Genomic DNA, 21838 nt, shown 5'->3' on the forward strand with positions numbered 1-21838 from the left:
GCCCAAAGAGCTGCCTTATGTACAGCAGCCATACAGATATGGTAGGCATGGGGCTTCTGTTCTACCCACGAGAGGCCACACCCAAAAAGACACTTTCACCTCTCAGTAGTGGCTCCCTATTGAACAGAGTACAGTTTCAAGTCAATGTCTTGCTTTCCAAAGTTGTGCACAGACACAGTCCTGGCTTACCTGAGAGATTGCTTCATCCATGACCATGATTTACCATCACAGCTGCCTTTCACTGGAACAATGGAACAGTTGACCTGTAGAATTATGCTTGTAACTCAGAGAGATGGACCTTTCACAGGTGTCTGACCATACCTGTACAACTCACTGACAGGTGAAATAAAAATGACTGCTAACCTTACCGTGTTCAGAGCCAAATACAAAGCCCATCTCTTTACCCAACCTTTCCTACAAGAGTTCCCCTTGTTCTCGTCCATTCATCTAAGAAAACAAACAACCCCAAATCCTGTCTGGAGGTTGCAGGGAAAGGTGAGAGACAGCTCAAGCATTGTCATCTTTTCCCCTCATGACAGGTGCTCAGCTACTATGGTGAGATGGCCCATGCAAGTACCGGGATAGGCCATTACCAGCATGGGTTAGAGTTGGACTAGTGATTCAAGGGTGCTATTTGTTGACACAGTAGTATTTCTGCTCTTCTCACCTTGGTAACGTCTAGCCACACCCCAGCTATGCAGACTTGTACCCAATGCTGATAGGTAACAAACAACATAACTGCCTGCTTTCACTTTTAGTCTGGTGAATGCATTTGCAGCTTCCACTCTCACTGCCCTTGCTGGTTTTATGTGTAACTTCTGAAAGAAAAGGGTGACAGGCTCTTTTTAATATTATCTAATGCTGCAGCAATCTGCCAATTAAGCTACTAGAAACAAAGATTAAAGAAATCAGGTGCAGTGAAAAAACAGTGATTAGCTCTGTATAAGTAAATTTCTTCCTGTTAAGAGCTCAGGCTAGTTTTATCTCACTCACCAGACAAATAAGCTCAGCTAAAAGAAAAATAGAGGTAAGTCGAGTAGTAAACTTTAATCTCAAAACTGATAATCATGTTTAGTTGGTCTTCAATATGTAACATTGAAAATATAATTGACTGGTAAACTCTAATGATGTGATTATTTTGCACAGGTGTGTTTTACAGTTATGTATTTTTCACCTTAACAAATTATTGATGAATTCATAGTTGTGTTTGAACCAATTCTGTTGCATTTATATAGATCATGTATTTAAACTATATTAGATTAAGCAAGAGTTTCTGGGTTATGCATTAAGGTACTTTTTAAACATTCTTGTTGTGAGGATAATGGCTACTAATAGTTCTTTTCCCAGCACGCGTATAAGTGCCGAAAGTACTCAAGAGAAGGAATAAAACAATGGAGGCGGAGGTCAGACGTCGCTCATTGAGACTCAGTCAAAACAAACAAAACATTGAAAAGGCAAATGTCCATTCCCCACCAGCCCAACACAGTGAAAAAAGGCTTCCTAATAAGGGGTCCCAGCAGAGCAGTTCAATGCTAAACCAGCACAATAACGATAACAAAGATGAGTGGCAATGTCTTCAGTGTTCACAGAAAGGTAAGTGGGGAAATTCCAGAAGTGGATGTTACTTTTCTGCATGAATCCTTGCTGATTGAAAGGATATTCTGCTTTTGTTCTCAACTGGTTCATGAAGTTCAGGGTTTACACACAGGAAATAAGGGGCCCAAATTCTGCTCACATTGTTAAGATTCTGATTCCCTTGCTTACACTGAATAAAATGACAGGTTTCAACATGGTAGCCATGTTAGTCTGTATCAGCAAACACAACGAGGAGTCCTTGTGGCACCTTAGAGACTAAGACATTTATTTGGGCATAAGCTTTCATGGGCTATAAACCACTTCATCAGATGCATGGAGTGGAAAATACAGTAAGCAGGAATAAATATACACCATCTTTTCATGTGCTGTATATTTATTCCTGATTACTGTATTTGCCACTCCATGCATCTGATGAAGTGGGTTATATCTCACAAAAGCTTATGTCCAAATAAATTTCTTAGTCTCTAAGGTGCCACACAGACTCCTCGTTGTTTTTACTGAATAAAATGTTACTCCACATGTGGTCCAATTGAAATCAGTGGGGTGGCTTGCTGAGTTACAGTACTGCACATCTTGCATAGGAGTGTCACAGTCTGGCCCATTGAGCTCAAGAGCAAAAACACTCACTGGCTTCAGTGGGCACAAGATTATGCCTTTTTCTTTCTTGTTTGCTTTTCTTTTTTAAGTTCTTGTTGGGAAACAAACTGTTGATATGGAAGTTTAAAAATTAGCTGCTAAATGTTACCAGCAGTCACATCTCATAACAATGTTTTGTTGGGTGGAACGCTGAGTGTCCATTTTCATGGCTTAATTGCTTCACCATTTCAAATGTCACTGCTGTGGTAAGTTAGTAGCCACACTACAATCTCAAATGGACTTTTAGCTCTGTATTTTTGAATGCAGAAGTAGTTTTAATAATTGACTAAGCCATGGTTGAGTAACCAACAGATGTTTTAACTCCACGTTCCTCTTCAGCATACCTTGGCATGATTACTCTTCATCCAAATTTCCTCAGTATTTTATCACCTTTTTAGAGTCCTAGAAAATAAAAATGCTGTTTCCTTCTGCCCCTCCTCAATCAACTCCAGGGCTCTGAACTTGCAACATGAGGCATGCCTGTGTGCTTGCCCACTCCCATGGAGACTTATTTAAATATGTGGGTGCACAACTTCATTTCTGATTGATCAACTGCAGGATTGGTGCCCAGCAGTGTAAAGTCTCTGATCACCAATCAAACATTATACAATAGCCTTGATGTTTCCAGATAAAAATGACCTTTGTCCAAAAAGCTTGCATCAAGGGGTTATAAAGAGAAACCGCATACAAATAAAGTAATCTGTAAGTTAAAACAGCAGGGAACAGAAGCCATTCATTCTTCATTTCTGTGCAATGTAGAAAGACAAAGAAAGTGCAGTGATTTGATCCCTGTGAAAATGTCTTATTATTTTGCAGTTTCCTGGCAGCCAGAAATTTAAGGGAACGGTAGAGTTGTAGAAAGATCCACCCATCACAGTAGCTGGGCAGCTGGGTAAGGGGTAAAGTAATGAAGACACACATGCACATACCTGCAGCCCCTAGTGGGCTTCAATTGTATCAGACACTTGCAAGTCAGATCCCACTGGAAAATCGCTAAGCTACAAGAAGGTGTGTGGGAAGGAGTTCTCCACTACTTTATCTTTCCTCCTACACTCTGGTTGCTGTGCTAGTGTATGTATGCTTCTACTTTTTATGTAGCTCTTACATTTCTGGCTACTGCAAAAAGAATGTTTGTCTCTGCTACCCTACTCCTTTGCTAGTTACTGCTCAGAGATTTACCAAGCAATTGAAAAGGAGCTGATTTTGTCAGGTGTTGTAGTCAGGAGCGGCTCACAACTGTGAGTGCCTAACTCAGGGCAGACTGCCAACAACAGGGCAGACACCCCAAACTGGTGGTATGTTCTATAATTAGATTTCACCAAGCCAGTGACAAATGTGAACTCCTGGATCACTGTAACAGTCTTCCCATGGAGCCACAAACAGTCCCCTTAGACTTTCCAGTCTATCTTGCCACCCAGGCAATCTGGATTTAGTGATAAATGGTCACCTACACCAAAAAACACAAAATATTCAGGTTGCTTCCAGTCTCGAGACCAGTCACTTACCACAGATCAGTTGGTACCTAGCTCTTATACCAAAGACAACTCCTGTAGCCAGTCCTGTAATAAACTATTGAAAGGTTTAGTAACTAGGAAAAAGAAATAAGAGAGTTATTTATAGGTTAAAGCAATTTTATACACACAAATGAGTTGCAATCTAAATCCTAACAGTGAGAGAGTTATACAGATCTGTCAATTCAAAATGTCTTTCAGGGCAACCCCAAGGGGTAACCCATGGGGATCTCTGACTTGAGTTTAGTGTCTCTATCCCTGTGGAGTTCAAACAGCAAAGAGATGAAAAATCTTCATGTCCACTATTTTTATTTCCCTCTTCCAGCATTCAAACCAATGGGAGGAGGCCTTTTGCACCTACTTCTCCATGAATGGATGGGGCAATTAACAAAACTTGTCTTTTACGATGGCCCACTTAATTTTTGATAGTCCTCCTGGGTGGAGTGGTGGGGAGATTCCCATGCCTGGGTTCACAAGTGCAGAGCAAACATTTTCAAACACTTCCATAAAGTAGGGATCGGCAACCTTTGGCTTGCAGCCCATCAGGGAAAGCCACTGGCGGGCCGGGCGGTTTGTTTACTTGCAGCATCCACAGGTTCAGCCGATCACAGCTCCCACTGGCCGCAGTTCACTGCTCCAGGCCAATGGGGGCTCTGGGAAGCGGCAGCCAGCATGTCCCTTGGCCTGCACCGCTTCCCGCAGCCCCCATTGGCCAGAGTGGCGATCCGCGGCCAGTGGGAGCCGCGATCGCCAAACCTATGGACGCTGCAGGTAAACAAACCAACCCGGCCCAGCAGCAACTTTCCTTGACGTGCCATGTGCCAAAGGTTGCCAATCCCTGCCATAAAGCATGGAATAAAGCCATTGCAAGTGAGATTAATGCATGCAGCAATTTACAAGCATTTCATAGAGGCTAAACACTAAATACATTGTCATAAGACTAATACCTATTTTGAACAAAACTAACATACAGGTGAGCTGGTTTGGTCTCCATCTATGAGTTTGTCAGCTCTTAGCTATGGCCTTGGCCAGAGCTGGCACTTTGTGTACCCGTGTCACAGTCCCTGCAGCCCAGAGAGGTCTGAAGATCAGTGAAACTGGGGAGAAACTGGTGAGCTCTCATACTGCTGCAGTTTCAGAAAATTCTGGGCAGCAGCAGAGGCCCTGAAGCTCACAGTAGAACCTAGATCACCAGAGCTGTCAGCAGATTTATAGCAGGAAGACAGTGCTGCATTGGTTACATTCAGTTCTTATTTGGAAGAACAAGCTGCTCCACTGGGATGCTGCAGTCCTTTGCCATATTATGTCAGACACGCACGTTCAGTGTGCCTACGCTCAAAGGTCTCCAAAAAGAGAGATGATTCAACCATAAATGGCAAGCTTCATAATCTCTAACAGTTATTTGCATATTCTTGTCAGATACTACGGTATTAGGAGCATTTCATCTGTGCAGTGTGTACCTCTGTCAGGCTAGTTTTGCCTCTGTCACCGAACAATGTCCTTTTACAGGAAAAAAGTAGAGGCAAGTCTAATAATAAATTCTTATTTAGCCACTGTAAATAATGGGCCAAACTTATCTCTAGTGTAACATCATTGTCTTATACCAGGGATGATTCTGTCCCAATATTTGTCCATTGTTTGAATTGGAAATACACATAGTTTCCATTAGCAATTACCTTATAACTTTATCATGACACCTGAATCTCCTCATGCTACAATATCTACCAAAGCCTTAGAAGCTGTGAAAAGAAAATTGCTAGAGATGGAGAAAAACAAACCAGCTGAGGTTAACATTAAAGTTGGAGGGCAGAGGTCTGAGTCTGAGAACCCGAATTCCCCAGCAGCCCCGCCTGACTACAATAGGGGTTCCTGGATGAGCAGTGCAAAGACACAACCCCAGTCTACAGGAGTCACATTGGAAAACTCAGATGGTCTTCATATAGGTAGGTGGGGGAATGCCTAACATGAGGCATATCTGGGCTTGGTTCTGGGGTACACGCACAGAAGAAGCTGGCAAAGATCATTTTCCTTTTGTTATTAGATTTCAAGTAGTGAATTATTTACATTTGGGAAAAGAGGTTATTCTTGACAGTGTGGATCGTACCATTTTCCAGCTTTAAAATCTGGTGGGTTTGTACATTTCTAATGAGGGATTTTTAATAAGCATCCTCAGAACAGTACCAAGGGGGAGGAAGGCAGAGTACCCATTAAATAGCTGTGTATGTGTCATTGCCTCCTCTCCTAAGGAGCTCTGCTTTGGAGAAGGAATGGGGGAGTTTCAGATGTCGATTCCTACCACGTATGTCAGTATAACTTAAGTCGTTGAAGGGTGTGAATAAGCCACCCTCCTGAGCAACGTACATTACACTGACCTAAGCGCTGGTGTGGCCACCACTATGTTGACATGCAAGCTTCTCCCACTGACATAGCTACCACCTCTTGTCGGAGATGAATTAATTAAATCAATGGGAGAGCTCTCTCCCGTCGACTTAGAGTGGCTACACTGGAGAGTTTATAGCGGAATAACAAGGTGGTATAGAATTAAAAATAATTGCTCCCTAAAGATAGAAGCATAAACATGGGCGAAGGCATATGGGGAAAGCAGGAGGAGGGGACAAAAAATAAGGTAATACAATGAGTACATGTCCTATTTCCTGATAGATTCTGATGAATCCTAGGCCTAACTAAAGACACATGTTTCAAGGCAAGGCTTTAAGAAGGAGCTATTTCAGCTAGACCTTTAAGAAAAATTAATACTTTGTACTTGCACAGTGTTTTTCACCCAAAGATTACCAAGAACCCAAATCCAGCTTTTGTGTTTGTTATACCTCTGTCTTAAATGTGATATTTACATGATGGAATTTAATAAAGGGAAGACTTTTCCTCTGCTAAGTGAATCGCTTCATCTAAGAGAGGCAGAAAAATGCGACTGTCTAGTCAGTTAAGTCCTTATGCAAAGAGAATTGAATTAGGCTCTTAATAAATGTATTCTTGCTTGAGGCTCTTACCACAGGAGGAATAAAAAGGAAACAATGCACATGAAAAAGTGACTATTGGTCAACAATGCAATGCTCTTGTCCAACACATGTCAGCATTTTACTGTGTTTGTATTACTAAGGACGTGAATGAAAAACACGTGAAGTTACTTTCCCACTCTGATACCAGTTAGGCCTCAATTGGAGTGCTGAATTTAGTCTGAGACACCACTTTTCGGTCAAGATATCAACAGATTTCTTCCCGGGGATTGTAACACAAAGGATAAAAAGTGTGGGGTCAAATACAGATGAGGCAAGACAAACAGAAATGGGCAGGTTCAGATGGGACTAAATATGGCGGCGAATGCCAAGGAACCATAAGAGGCCTGGCCTGCCCAGCCAGCCGCAGCATTAGCAGCCTCAGTGAGGGCATGTCTGAGTCTGGTGAGGGAAAGAGCATCAACCTAGCTCCTTTCTCCACCAGCATAGCTGTGCTGCTTGGGCGAGTTTGCTATAGGTAGGGACAATTCACACACATGCCCGCAAGTGCTCAGAATGTCTCCAGCCTTCTCCATGTCGCTGCTGTGGCTCACAAGAGGCATAACCTTATATCTGGCCAAGATAACTGAAGGAGCAGATCATGAACTGAACAGTCAAATTAGACATGACATAAAAGCAAATAGGAAAGCTATAAATGGGCATACTCTTTAAGAAAGTTCTGGACCAATTGGAGAGAGGCCAGAGGAGAGCAACAAAAATGATAAAAAGAAAACCTGACTTGTGAGGAAAGGTTAAAAAACATGTTTAGACTCAAGAAAAGAAGACAGGGTGGGGAGAACACATTTATAGTCTTCAAATATGCTAAGGGCAGTTATAAAGAGAATAGTCATCTCTTGTTCTCCATGTCCCCTGACGGTAGGGCAAGAAGCAATGGTCTTAATCTGCCGCAATGGAGGTTTAGGTTATGTATTCAGAAAAGTTTTCTAACTATGAGGCTAGTTAAGCTCAGGAACATGCTTCCAAGGGAGGTTATGGAATCCCCATCATTTGAGGTTTATAAGAACAAACATCTGTCCTGGATGATCTCAGCACAGGGGGCTGGACTTGTGGGTCTTGAGGTCCCTTCCAGTCCTATATATCTATGATTCTATGATACCACAGCTATCAAGTAAACACTGGCTAGCTGGTAAACATGTTACCAGACCTACTGATATGAAAACCCCCCCGTCAGGGCCAGAATTGCACACATGTGCATGCGTGAACACCTGCTAAAAGACAAACTCACCCAGAGCAGCATCTCATGGAAGTCATGCTGCCTTTATAGGTTGCAAAGATTCATCTGGTTTTTCAAGATTTGTAGTAGTTCTCAGACAAAGAGGCAGCATTTCACTCTAAGCATCAACCTATAGGCTATTTATTCTATGGTGATCTGCTGCCTGATCTAAATGGAATGTGGGAGCTTCTTTAGGCCAATATTGTTCAGTTCTTATGCCTGAGACATGGGACATGACATTTTCAGTAGAGTTTTACTCATGGATATTATTGTAAATCTAAATGGCTTATCTGAAACAATACTTTCTGCACTATTTCCTCAGCTTTTGTCTTGAAAGTGACCGGCTTTACAACACTTCTCTTGGCCATAACAATTGGTATACTCTCTGGATTGATTTACTGGTAAGTTCTCAGTGTTTAGCTTCATATTAAACTACACGTCTAGGAGTGTGTCTTTGTAGCATGAGTTGACTAATACTGTCCAAAGGGTAGCTGGTGTTTATCCCTTACCTGGCCATGTGGGGAAACAGGAGGGGATGGAGACTTCCTCCTTGTACAACTATGTCAGGGCTCCTCACAATTGTGCTCAGAGGCATATAGAGGATTCCCACTGGGTGCAACTAGGCAAGAGATGGGGAGTAGGCAGAGCTAGCTGGATGCACTACTCTGTTGTATCCCATAAAGCGATGTCACAAAGTACTCCCACCACCTCCCAATAATGCAACCCAGGAGCCCAGAATGAAAGAGGGGGCATCTAACAGCAGAGTTTCCATGGGAGTTTGTAGAAGGAAGTTTGGAGGCTTTGCATTACAGGTTCATTTTTGCCTCAGCAACAAGCATGGACAGCAAGTCATCCGTTATTGTTACCAGCATAGGATGTCCCATGTTCTGCTTCCTGCCTGAAGAGAGAGAGATTGTCTGCATGAAGTGCAGGCTGATAGCCTTGACGGAGGGAAAGGTTTGTGGTCTCTAGGAACAAATGATCACCTTCCAAGCACTGGGGATATGGAGGATTTCCTGTCTATCCAGATCCAGTCAATGAGTAGCAGGTCCTGCAGGAGGAAGCAACAGAGCGAAGTGAAGAGGAGACACAAGGAGAAAGAAGACTGGAAATCTGTCCCCACTCCCTCTAGGAGAACCTGAAGGATATTTTCACAGTTGGAAGTCTTGTCTTACTCAGCACCTGGTAGCAATTTATGTGAAGAGAACAACCTGCAAGGACCTACTGGAGGAAAAATAGCAAAGGTAAGAACTGAGAACTACTGCTCAGAACAAACCAGATGGACCTCAGACAAGTCAAAGAGAGCATCCACCAATGGTCAAAGAAGAATACAATCCTCACTGGGGATTCCGTGCTAAGAAGAATAGATAGAACATTCTGCAAGGGGCAGAAGGACAGCAGGACAGTTTGCTGCTTCCAGAAGCAGAGATGAAGGATGTCACCACAAGAATAAATAAGATTCTAAGGTCGGCCAGAGACATTCCTTTGATGGTGATCCTCATCAGCTGCAATGACACTGCATCAGGCACCATTCCACAGATCCTGGAAGATTTCAGGAAGCTGAGAAGGAAACTGAAGGAAAGGAATGTCCAGATGATCTCCTCAGGAATCCTTCCTGTCCCTTGAATGAGAGAAGAAAGAAGGTGAAGATATTGGAAGTGAATCTCTGGTTAAGTAAGTGATATAGAGGACAGAGAAGGAGTTCTGTTTAGGGCCTTCTATGGAGCATGAAGGCAGGATCTGGCATAAGTGTGAACTTTTACCATGTCTGTCACTGCTCTACACCTCATCTTTGCTATTTAAATTCTTTGCTTTTTGCCTGTTCGTCTTCTGTGAACTGTTAGTGTAAACAGCACTTCCTGTAAGTTCAAACCATGTGTGTGAAGTAGGACCATGTAAGGAAAGCAATGCTAAATACAAATAGAAGGTCAGTTCCACTCAGTTAAACTCCTGCAACTCCACTGAGGTCAATGGAGATGCACAAATATCACCAAGAACCAAAGCTTGCCCAATGTATTTTGCAAAGCCGTATGTGATTTGTAGCAACCACTTTTGTCTCTTAATAGGAACGCGCTTCAAGGATGGCAGCAGAAGAATCTCAGGTTTTGGCTTAAACTTCTGTAAGTAACCAAAATGACTCACCAAGCCACTGTGTTTCATTAAACATGATCTGTGAGATTATTAACGCTACAAGCAGGTATCCCTTCCTAGGCTGGGTGTGACCAGTACTGCTGTCACATCTCTTGATAGTGACACAAGAAGTGAATTGATTACATTTTCCCCTCCGCTTTCTTTTCTCTGTTCCCCATCTTCTTCCTTCCCCCTCCTTTATAGAAGGCTCAGTCCTAGGATTTCCATGTGAGTCTAGTGAATAGAAATGCACACCAGTATGTTCTGTATGCCACAGTGTATGTGTATTAGTTTCCCGATGGCATTATTTCATTTAGTGACAATTTATTATGGATCTTTACCCTCTGAATAGGCAAATTCACTCAACCACACCAGGGAGTTTCTCAGTAGCTGGTGTGTAGGCACGCATGTGCCATATAACACCAGATTGCTGGACTCACCCACAGCATTGGAACACAAGAGGTGGGCAGCTACACTTGCTTTGTGTAGAGAGTCACTGCCCAATGTATTCATCAGCATTGCAATACTGCTGCAGTGGAGTGTCCAGAAGAGAGCTCCAGCCTGGGGAGGGATCAGGTGGGCTTGAGCTTGGGTGGTTAGCCCATGTCTCAGCTGGAGCCATAATAGCCGCACAGCTATTTTTAGCACTCTAGCTCAAGCCCCACTAGTGCAAGGCTATCTACTTGCGTCGGGAGCCTCGCTCCCAGCTGCAATGTAGACATACCCTTGGTGAGGAGGTGGAAAGAGGAAAGAGTCCCATGTGGGGTGCTCAAATATTACAATGATGAGAGCCGTATATGTATGTAAACAAATTGAGGTGGAGGTAGGGGGAAAAGAGAGCTGAGCAGATGTTAAAAGAGAGATGTCAGAGGGAGTAGAGAAAACAGAAGAGGGCAAGACACAAGTGACACAGTTTACATGTGTAAAACCCATCACCTAGGTACCTACAGGTGTTGCTGATCAAAAAGTGCATAGGCATAAATGAAAGCGACTTTTGGAAAACTTGGCCCCAGCAACATTTTTTGGTAGGGTCTGTATTTCTGCACAAATCTACAATTCAAATGACATCTTAGCTCAGGCAAATCAGATAGAGAATGCGCAAGTCATCTGATGCACTTACAAACATATGATGATATTCTAAGAACAGGTAAATCCTGATTACCCCTCTGATTCAGTGATTGTAGCCAAAAATCAAAATTTCACCAAAATAAGATTCCAACTAGACAGACATTACCATATTTCAGCTAATGTGGCTTTGTATAATTAAGAGCCTGGTGCAATAACAAAAAACATATAGACAACTGAACATTGTATAGATAAGTCATTCAGATGTAATATTTGTATGCTATGTTTTAAATAGTGGAAATACTAACAACTGTCATCAACTATATTTAGCCAAAATATTAATAAGTCAAAAATGTTTAATTTGTTTTTAGTCCAGCAACTATTGTTCCGCTGTTTATAATTGACTACTGTGGAAACAACTGCAAAAAATTCCCACTGAACTTAATTTTACCATTGATGATTGTAAGTATATTGCTGAAGTCTATGCGTTTTCCCTATCATTTTCCTTTAATATGTTTGAAGGAACTACCCAGGTCTTCTTCAGATGCATAAACGTGAACATTTATCTGAACCAAAACGGAGTCCAAAAAATGACTCCTATAATTGTACCCTGACAGTGCCACCTATTCTGGAGGATGGAATCTGCTGAATAACATGGAATTTGGGTAAATTTAAAAGGGACATATTGTGCCTGTGGAGAAGGTGGAACTGTGCAATTGCAGGAGAGTCTTTATTAATTAATTACAATTAACAATCTTAGCTCCTTTCTATATGTCTAATCTCTAAAACTCAAGTTGCTTTACAAAGGAAAGTCTGATTTACTCCCCCTCTGCAGTGTTCACTAGCCCATTGTATAGCGTATCCATTAATCACATGCTGGGGCAGGAATAAACCCCATCTACTGCCTGGCATCAGGGGAAGCTGAAGGGAAGAAAGGATGAACGATTTGGTGGTGGTCAGATCATTCAATTGTATCCCATCAAGTTTTTGTCTCTGGAGCATTCCCTCTATTGCCGTGTCCTTTTTGGAGGTCAAAGAACCCCACATTTCCCTAATCTTTGAGGTTCCAAGTTGTAGCTAGGGTGACCAGGTGTCCAGTTTTCAACTGGAATGCCCAGTCAAAAAGGGGCCCTGGTGGCTCTGGTCAGCACCATCAACTGGGCCATTAAAAGTCCGGTCCGCTGTGCTGCCTGGCTAAGTTCCTACTTGTTCTGACACCACATTGTGCCCCGGAAGCAGCCAGCAGGTCTGGCACCTAGTCGGGGGGGGGCACTGGGCTCCACGCACTGCCCCAGCCCCAAGCACTGCACTCCTATTGGCCAGGAACCAGCCAATGAGAGCTGGGGGGGGGACAGTGCCTGCAAGTGAGAGCAGCATGCAGAGCTGCCTGTGTGCCTCCACCTAGGAGCCAGACCTGCTGCTGGCCGCTTCCAGGGTGCAGTACGGTCTGTGGTGCCAGGATAGGCAGGAAGCCTGCCTTAGCACCCATGTTGCACCGCTGACTGGGAGCCACCGGAGCTAAGCCATGCCCCAACCCCCTGCCCCAGCTCTGAGTACCCCCCAAACCTGGAGCCCCCTCCTGCACCCCAAATCCCTCATCCCCAGCCCAGAGTCCGCACTCCCAGCTGGAGCCCTCACCTCCTCCCGCACCTCAACTCCCTGCCCCATCCTGGAGCCCCCTCCCCCACTCTGAACCCCTCATTTCTGGCCCCACCCCAGAGCCTATACCCCCAGTTAGAGCCATCACCCTCTCCCAACCCCAACCCCTTGCCCCAGCCCAGTGAAAGTGAGTGACAGTGTGGGAGTGCAAGCCACCAAGAGAGGGGGAATGTAGTGAGCGGGAGGGGGGCCCTCGATGAAGGGGCAGGGAAGGGGGCAGGGCTTCAGCGAAGGGGCAGGGCTAGGGTGTTTGGTTTTGTGTGATTAGAAAGTTGGCAACCATAGTTGTAGAATGTATCTTTCCAAATGTGCATGTAAGAAAATGGCCTGCAGACTTCTTAGTTATTTCTATTTCACTTGATTATGATGCGAGCATGAAGAAGGATCATTGTGGAATTGCTCAAATAGTTTAAGGTGTAAAGTAATAATGCTTTACAGACAATGACTAGGGAGCTGATTTCCTTAGAGATCTTCTATATGCTGTGTTTCTTTCCCATCATCATCCTGACCATTTTTTTCAGTATTTCATATCAGTAACATAAGGAACTGAAATAAAAATATGCAACATTTTAATAAGGGCCATTCTTCTCCATCTCAAAGAAAATGATCTCTCTCTCTCTCTGTTTTGGATTTTTTTAGACTATTATCGAAGGGCTGGTGCTTGGAGTGGTTTCATCGTAAGTCTTTTTCAAGAATTTTCTTTAATTATACTTTAATTGTGCATTCCATTTAAATAATATGTTGTATGCTTGGATTTTAGTTTCTTTGCTGCCATGACAGTAATGCAGGTTGGAGGAATAACAGCATTTGTGACAGTGATGCTGTCTTGGGTTGCTCTAAAGTCAAAAGTAAGTATCATCTCATGAAATATTTGGCAAAAGAGCAGTTTGAATAGCCAATATTAGCATTAATTTACCAACAAATTACATTAAGTTATATTTTTGAGTCACGTAGAGTTCTGGTGAGCTACTTTTTTACTCAGCATCTTACTTCAACTATTGGCTTTTGTTTTGGTGCCTGGGATGCTCATATTAAAAAACAAATCTGATAATTTGACTGACCTAAAACCTGTGGTCCTAATTAATTTATGCTATCCTCCCACAAAGTACACATCTATCTACCCACACATTTTGTTGCTCTAATCCCAGTAACCAATGACTGATTATAAAACCCAACTACACTGGTGATAAAATGCATTTCTCTCAGCATGTTTTCCATGTGAAAATTCTATCATTCACATGAGCAGGTACTAGAATCTCTCCCACAGATGCTAGTGAGTGCTACTGTGTGTGCAATAGCAGCTGGAGGCCAGGTTAAGGACCTAATTAAAATCAAGACGTGTAGTACTTAGAAATCAATAAAACATATTTCAGAGATTTATTTAGTTTAATCAAAGTCCAGGAAATGGAGCAGAAGCTTAAACCAGCCTTGGGTAATTTCAGGATTGCACCATCACTGCTGTATATCATTGATTCAAGCTTACTAATCTCTGTCCTTGGAAAACATGATAGCATTTGCAATCACAGATGTGTTGTTTAATAGCAACTGAAGACAGTCTTATTGTATTTGTTGTTCTCAGTTGAACGTCACTTGTGAAGCTGTGCCCCCCTGGAGTATAGTCTCAATGTTGGTCATCTTTGGAATTGTCTGTATCTTTAACAGATCACCTGTAAGTAATTTACTTAGTATTTCTCATGAAAGCACACAGCACCCTTCCAGACTAGCCATGGCTGTACCATATAGTACTTATACCCACAATGGATATGTCTACACATCAACTGGAGGTGTAATTCCCAGACCGGGTAGATTATACATGCACTAGCTTTGCTAGAGCTAGAACCTAAAAATAGTGTGGCCACAATGGCTCGGGAAAACTGGTCAAATACACTCTCACCCACCGCCCCAGGCACATATGTGGGTGGCTAGCTTGAGCTGCTGCCTGTGCCATGGCAGCCATACTGCTATTTTTAGATGTTACCACAAGCAGAGCTAGAGTGTGTAAGTCTACCTACCCACACTGGGAATCACACCTCCCAGCTGCTGTGTAGATGTATTCTATATCTGGCACGGGACAGTACCAGTAACCCCAGCTCTCACTACAGCAAACTACATCAGAATCCTCACTGCAGAAAGGAACGATGAGCTATGCACAAGAAGAAGTGCCACTGTGTGACACAAATTGTACTCCTCTGAGCATTGTTTTGTTTAATCAGCTGATCAGTAGATGTCTTCTGTATGTTTTTCCTGTTTCAGTCCTATCTGAGTAGCAAAACCAAAATGTGTTAACAGGTATCCATAGTCTCTTATGGATTTATGAGCCAAGAAAGGCTGTGCATGTTCCCAAAATGAAAAACAGAATACCATGGGAGAGAGTCTAAATGATCGCACCTGAATGAGAAGCTTAGTAACAGATATATGAAGTGTATTATTTGCCAGTTATGGATTAACATTTGTTTTAGATCAGCTATGAAACAGTTCTGCTGGGGCTTCTTTTTACTATGCCAAATATGTCCCTTTTAATGCTGACATTGCTATAAGGGCTGTAACTTTAACTTGTTCCTATTTGTCATTTTGCAATGATGGTGAACACAAACATATTTCTTCACCTTTTCTTATAGACACTACAACTAAGTTATGCTTTTGTTGGAATGCTGACCTTTGCAATTGTAAGTAGAATATTTGTATAGCATTCTCTCTCTCTCTCTCTCTTTTTGAAATAAGATGTTGTCACCATGCAAACTATTTTCTTTGGCCAAAATTTTCACTCAGTTATCTAGTATGAGGTTCCATAATTAGGCACCTAAATAGTTGTGGCCTGATATTTCAGAAGTACTAAGCACTCTCTGCTCTCATTGAAGGCAGTGGCTCTGCAGATGCTTAGCATCTCTGTAAATCCGGACACTTTTACCTAGGTCTGTTGTGGAGAAATGCAAAGTTTTTTCCCCAGCAATCTTGTCTAGGCCATTTAGTGCTTGTTGATGAATGTGTAATTTCGCTGTGAAAAAGCAGCAGCAGTCTCATTAGTGGCAGTAGGGCTGCCTGAGTGCTCTAGATTGCAGTTCCTGGAGCAGGTGGCTTGGGGCATGTGATAGTGGGCTGTTCCCTGTGGTTAATGAGGCCCAAAGATCCAGAGAAGTTGAAAGGATCTGCATTAAGCGGGAGGGGTCATTAATAAAATAACGGAGGGACAAGAAAACATTTGTAAATTGCCTTTTCTTAAAGCATTTTGCCAAAAAAATATGAGTGACAGCTTAAATTCTGCCCTATAGGCTTGTTACTAGGACCAGAGGTCCCTTTAGGAGAAATAAACCTTTGCAATTATGATGTCCACAAACATCAACAAATGCATTTGAGTCCCTGCATCATAGCTACCGTCACAGAATGTTACACAGTAGGGTTAGTGCCAGGTGGGGGCGAGTACTGTATATAGACCTTGCATTTTGTATAAACGTTGTAAGACCCAAAAAAGGGGAAAAAAGGTAATTAAGGTTTTTCCTTCCTTGTTCTTGTAAGCACTTAACGAAGACACAAGTTAGGATCAGAAGAGAATCCACAAAGGATCAAGAACCCATCGATTATGCACTGAATCTCTACATGGACATTGTAACCCTTTTCTTCTTTATGCTGCAGCTAATGGAACAGCAAGGAGCTGTTTATTTTGGGGTGGGGGGTTGGTAATCCTCTCACATAGTGAGAGAAGTACACTACGTGGTGAGACTGACTTTTAGACTGAACTGTTTTTATCCATATAGATCCACTGCTTCTTGGTCCCTGTGGAAAGGGGGCTAGGTTACTGTTGTGGAGACTGTTAGCGTGGGAGTGTGAAAAACACTAGTACAGTGGTTTTTTGAAACTTTTTTTTTGCGGACCACTTGAAAATTGCTGAGGGTCTTGTCGGACGACTTAATGATCTTTCCAAATGTTGTTTGTACTGTTAACTAACTACTGTATTGTAAAGCGCTTTGCATAAAAGCGCCATATAAAAAAACCTTAATAATTAATGATTTTTGTTCTACAAATAAAAGCACACAACTCATATTTTAATATCTTACCTTAAAAGTCTTACCTTTCTAATGCGATGGATGTGCTTTCTCTCCCTTGCCGTGGCAGCCTCCAAGCTGGGGCTGGGAAGGAGGGGGGGTCTCTCCCCCACTGTGGCAGCCACCGAGCTGGAGCTGGGAAGGAGGGCAGTCTCTCCCCCGCCACAGCAGCCACCGAGCTGGGGCTAGGAAGGAGGGTGGGGGTCTCTCCTGCCCCACTGCAGGAGAGCGGGGGCTGGGAAGGAGGAGGTATCTCCCCCGCCATAGCAGCCACAGAGCTGAGGCTGGGGGGTCTCTCCTGCTCCACTGCAGCAACCCCCAAGCGGGGGCTGGGAAGGAGGAGGTATCTCCCCTGCCATAGCAGCCACAGAGCCGAGGCTGGGAAGGAGGGCCAACTGGAGAAAGTCGCCTCTTTCTCTGGCTGCCACAGCCCTGCACATCCCAAATTTCCCTCACCCCCTCTTCGTACCCCACTGCCCCGTCCCACCTACCCCTACTCCCCCCAAGGCACCACCTCACCTTACAGGTGCGTCTTCTCCAGGGTCCAGGAACCTAATTAGTGAAGCCACGCCTGTGCAGCTCCATTAATTAGGTGGGTGGCCCTTCATTCTCTCATGTGTGCAGCAGGCATGCACCTTAGAGGGAACTATCCATTAACCACCTGAACGGAGCTCGCGGACCACTGATGGTCCATGGACCACAGTTTGAGAACCTCTGCACTAGGAGATGGGTTGACACTGAGTGGGATGTTGCGGGGCAGGGGCAGTGTCCAAGAAGATGTGGGGTATCAGAATAAAAGGGTATTTTGTGGGGAAAATGTATGTGATAGAAGGAAGGCCATGGGGCAGGGGAGGGGGAGAGCATGAGCCCTCTTAAGAGAGAATCACTTGGTGTTGGGTGGTTGTGTGGGGGTATTCTAACATTTGTGCAAGTCCCAGGGAATTGGAGGCTAAGGAGGGTCTTTGCTTGTGGTGTTGGCGATTACATTATTAGGACGTCCTTTTGCAGCCTGCCCTGGAAATCCTTGTTCGGGTGCCCACTGGCATCCTTTGGTGCCTACTTTAGGGTGGCCAGGAGGATGAAACAATGCTGTCATTGATGGGGACAAGGAGGCCTGGTGACGAGGTTGGGGCTAAGACATCTGGGGGACTTTGGCATTGCAACACCATTGAAATCAATAGGAGTCAGGCACCTAGAAAAATCCCATTAGCTGCCTAAATACTAGGGCTGTCAATTGATTAAAAAATTAATCGTGATTAATTGCACTGTTAAACAATAATAGAATTCCCTTTATTTAAATATTTTCAAATATATTCTTTTCAATTACACCACCGAATACAAAGTGTACAGTGCTCACTTTATATTTATTTTTGATGACATATTTGCACTGTAAAAAACAAAATAAATAGCATTTTTCAATTCACCTAATACAAGTACTGTACTGCAATCTCTTTATCATGAAAGTTGATCTTACAAATGTCAAATTATGTACAAAAAAATAACTGCATTCAAAAAATAAAACAATGTAAAACATTAGAGCCTACAAGTCCTCTCAGTCCTACATCAGCCAATCGCTCAGACAAACAAGTTTGGTTACAATTTGGAGGAGATAATGCTGACCGCTTCTTGTTTACAATGTCACCTGAAAGTGAGAACAGGCGTTCACGTGGCACTGTTGTAGTTGGTGTTGCAAAATATTTAGGTGCCAGATGCGCTAAAGATTCATATGTCCCTTCATGCTTCAACCACCATTCGAGAGGACATGCGTCCATGCTGATGATAGGTTCTGCTCGATAACGATCCAAAGCAGAGTGGACCGATGCATGTTCATTTTCAGAATCTGAGTCAGATGCCACCAGCAGAAGGTTGATTTTCTTTTTTTGAGGTTCGTATTCTGTAGTATCCGCATCTGAGTGTTTCTCTTTTAAGACTTGTGAAAGCATGCTCCGTACCTCATTCCTCTGATTTTGGATGACACTTCAGACTCTTAAATCTTGGGTTTAGTGCTATAGCTTTTTTTTAGAAATCTCATATTGGTACCTTCTTTGCATTTTCTCCAATATGCTTTGAAAGTGTTCTTAAAATGAATATGGGCTGGGTCATCATCTGAGACTGCTATGACATGAAATATATGGCAGAAAGCGGGTAAAACAGAACAGGAGACATACAATTCTCCCCCAAGGAGTTCAGTCAGAAATTTAATTAATGCTTTTTTTTTTTTAAACAAGCATCTACAGCTTGGAAGCATGTTCTCTGGAATGATGCCTGAATCACGAAGGGGCATATGAATATTTAGCATATCTGGCACATAAATACCTTGCAATGCCGGCTATAAAAGTACCTTGTGAATGCCTGTTCTCACTTTCAGGTGACATTGTAAATACGAAGCAGGCAGCATTATCTCCTGTAAATGTAAACAAACTTGTTTGTCTTAGCGATTGGCTGAGCAAGAAGTAGGACTGAGTGGACTTGTAGGCTCTAAAGTTTTACATTGTTTTGATTTTGAGTGCAGTTATGCAACAAAAAAATCTACATTTGTAGATTACATTTTTAAGAAAGAGATTGCACTACAGTACTTGTATGAGGTGAACTGAAAAATACTATTTATCTTATTTTTACAGTGCAAATATTTGTAATAAAAAAATAACAATATAAAGTGAGCACTAAATACCTTTAAAAATCTGTCCCTAGATGACCACCGGGGGATGTCTCAGACTATAGCTGACTGACTAATAATTTTTACAAGTTTTATGCCATGGATGTATAGGAGGCAAACGAAAGGTTCTTTGCCTCCAACATATATTCTGCAACTTCTCTGCTCCGCAGATTTATTTCACATGGTGGATATTTTGGTTAAGATAAGCTGCCTTCATGTGGCTGATTCAAATACCCACCAGTATGAGAAAACTGCTTCTTCTTTTATAGATAAGTTTGTGAGAATTCAGCCTGCAATGCCTGTGTAATGGCAGGGTAATAATAGAATCAGAACAATATAGGGCTGGAAGGGAGCTTGAGAGGTCACCCAGACCAGCCTGCTGTGCAGAGGCTGGACCAAGTATACCCTCATCATTCCTGGCAGGTGTTTGTCCAGCCTATTTTTAAAAACCTCCAGGGACAAAGATTCCATAACCCCCTTGGAAGCCTATTCCAGCGCTTACCTACCTTTATAGTTTAAAAAGTTTTTCCTCATATCTAACCTAATCTCCCTTGCTGCAGAGTAAGCCCACTAACTTTTGGCCTACCGTCAATGGACATGGAGAACTGATCAGTCTTCAAATGTTAAAGGGTTGTTACAAAGAAGATTGAGGTCCCCCCTCAGTCTTCTTGCTTGAGACTAAACATACCCCAATTTTTTTTTAAACCTTTCTTCATGGGTCAGGTTTTCTCTCATTTTTGTATCGCTCATCTGGACTGTATCTAATTTGTCCACATCTTTCTTGAAGTATGGCACCTGCAACTGGACATATTACTCCAGCTGAGGCACTAAGTCCTCTCTTCCCAGGTTTCAGTCTCCCACGGAGATTCTGGAGTGGTAAAAAGCACTTGTGTGACCATCTGTGCTCTAGAAAAATGACTTTTTAAGATGGCAAAGCCCAGTGGGGAAAAATCTGGTCTAATATTAGAGGAGACTGTCAACACTCTTTTGGAAAGGGTAAAGTGCTAGCATTCTATCTACATACATCCATCATGCAAGTTTCTTTTGGGTGTGGATCTTCCCGCTGTCACCCATGCCTGTGTCACCTGAAAATTAGATTACTGCAATGTCCTGGGGCGGGGGGGGCTACATCTTAAATGCATCTGGAAACTAAAGTTGGTGCAGAATTTAGCTACCTGTTCAATAAATGGAGTATCATGCTACAAGCACAGTGCTCCATGATCTGCACTGGCTGCTTACTCATTTCTAGGTGGAATTTAAGATGGTATTATTGAGCTATTAAATACCCCCCCCCCCAAAAAAAAAAGAAAAGATGTAGGTCCTATGCACATAATAGATCTTGTGCCATTCTGCTGTATTTATGGCTACTAGAGTCCCCTCCAGAGAAGTGGGAGCTAGTGGCCAAGTCCCTCAACTTTAGAATTTACTCCCCCACTTGGAATACTCCCAGCAGTCTGACCTTGAGGGCATGCTGCAAACCTTACCTGTTTTCCCTAGCATTTGGAGAGGGGGAGAGTTGAGGTTACACTTTGTCTGGCTATTGCTAGTTAACTGTTAGTGGAATTAAGGGAAGTGTGATTATTTTAAATTTCAAAGGTACATACCCTTGAAGGGAATTTTTTTAATTGACTTCAGCTTCTCCCCACCAAGTTAAAACATGGCTCTGGAGCCCGAGTCTTGTCTTTGTCTGTGCTTGCACAGGACCCCCTGAGAAAATACTTCAACAGTGACTGGGAGGTTTTGAGTGCTACCATAATATAAATAAAACTATGAAGAACCTGCAATCTCTGAAACGCGTAGCATTTTTCCCCCATGATCTTAGGAGACTGTAAAGTGCTTAAGTGGGGTAAAAACGTTAGTATGAATTTATTAAACGTATTTTCTGTTCAATGGACTAAATATAAAAAAAGTCAGTACTTCTCAGGTTCTAAGGTCTAAGATGCTGGTCTCCTTCTCTTATGCAGTTTTACAGAAACTCATAACTGCACCAGTTTGTAAAATTCAGCTCAGTACACTCGATGCTCTATTAAAACCCTGAACAAACGTGTGCAGAGCACAGTCACATTAATGAACACTGGTTTTAGTCTTTAAAGTCAATGGCAGGGAACAAAAATACACTACCGTAGCTATACAATATGTTGTGTGGGTAGCGACGGCTCCTAAAATACTGCACGTAGTGCTAGTCTTCTTTTGTAAGAGACAGTGGCAAGATTAGATGACTACAAGCCCAGCCAACTGAAAGAAATCACTAACTCATGGCAGGAGAGAGGAAAATGTGAGGTTTCTCATACTCAAGC

The 21838-nt window shown here is 42.8% G+C and overlaps 1 protein-coding gene across 1 annotated transcript; it reads left to right on the forward strand.

The window, feature by feature from the left end:
• The first annotated feature begins 767 nt into the window (after positions 1–767).
• On the forward strand, positions 768–16782 carry LOC119851843 (protein lifeguard 1-like). The gene is made up of 10 exons (XM_038392348.2): positions 768–1027; positions 1348–1593; positions 8314–8392; positions 10058–10111; positions 11558–11648; positions 13485–13522; positions 13606–13693; positions 14425–14514; positions 15464–15511; positions 16359–16782. Exons 2-10 carry the CDS (start codon positions 1392–1394, stop codon positions 16521–16523), a joined length of 855 nt encoding a protein of 284 aa, XP_038248276.1. The 5' UTR covers positions 768–1027; positions 1348–1391; the 3' UTR covers positions 16524–16782.
• Positions 16783–21838: the final 5056 nt, after the last annotated feature.

This window comes from Dermochelys coriacea, chromosome 2, assembly GCF_009764565.3.
Source record: "Dermochelys coriacea isolate rDerCor1 chromosome 2, rDerCor1.pri.v4, whole genome shotgun sequence".
Taxonomy (NCBI): domain Eukaryota; kingdom Metazoa; phylum Chordata; order Testudines; family Dermochelyidae; genus Dermochelys; species Dermochelys coriacea.

Excerpts from the sequence above, each read along its gene's own strand:
- LOC119851843 (XM_038392348.2), top strand. The coding sequence starts at position 1,392 with ATGGAGGCGGAGGTCAGACGTCGCTCATTGAGACTCAGTCAAAACAAA. Across the intron at positions 8,393-10,057 it reads CTCTCTGGATTGATTTACTG|GAACGCGCTTCAAGGATGGC; the intron begins GTAAGTTCTCAG and ends GTCTCTTAATAG. Across the intron at positions 10,112-11,557 it reads AGGTTTTGGCTTAAACTTCT|TCCAGCAACTATTGTTCCGC; the intron begins GTAAGTAACCAA and ends ATTTGTTTTTAG.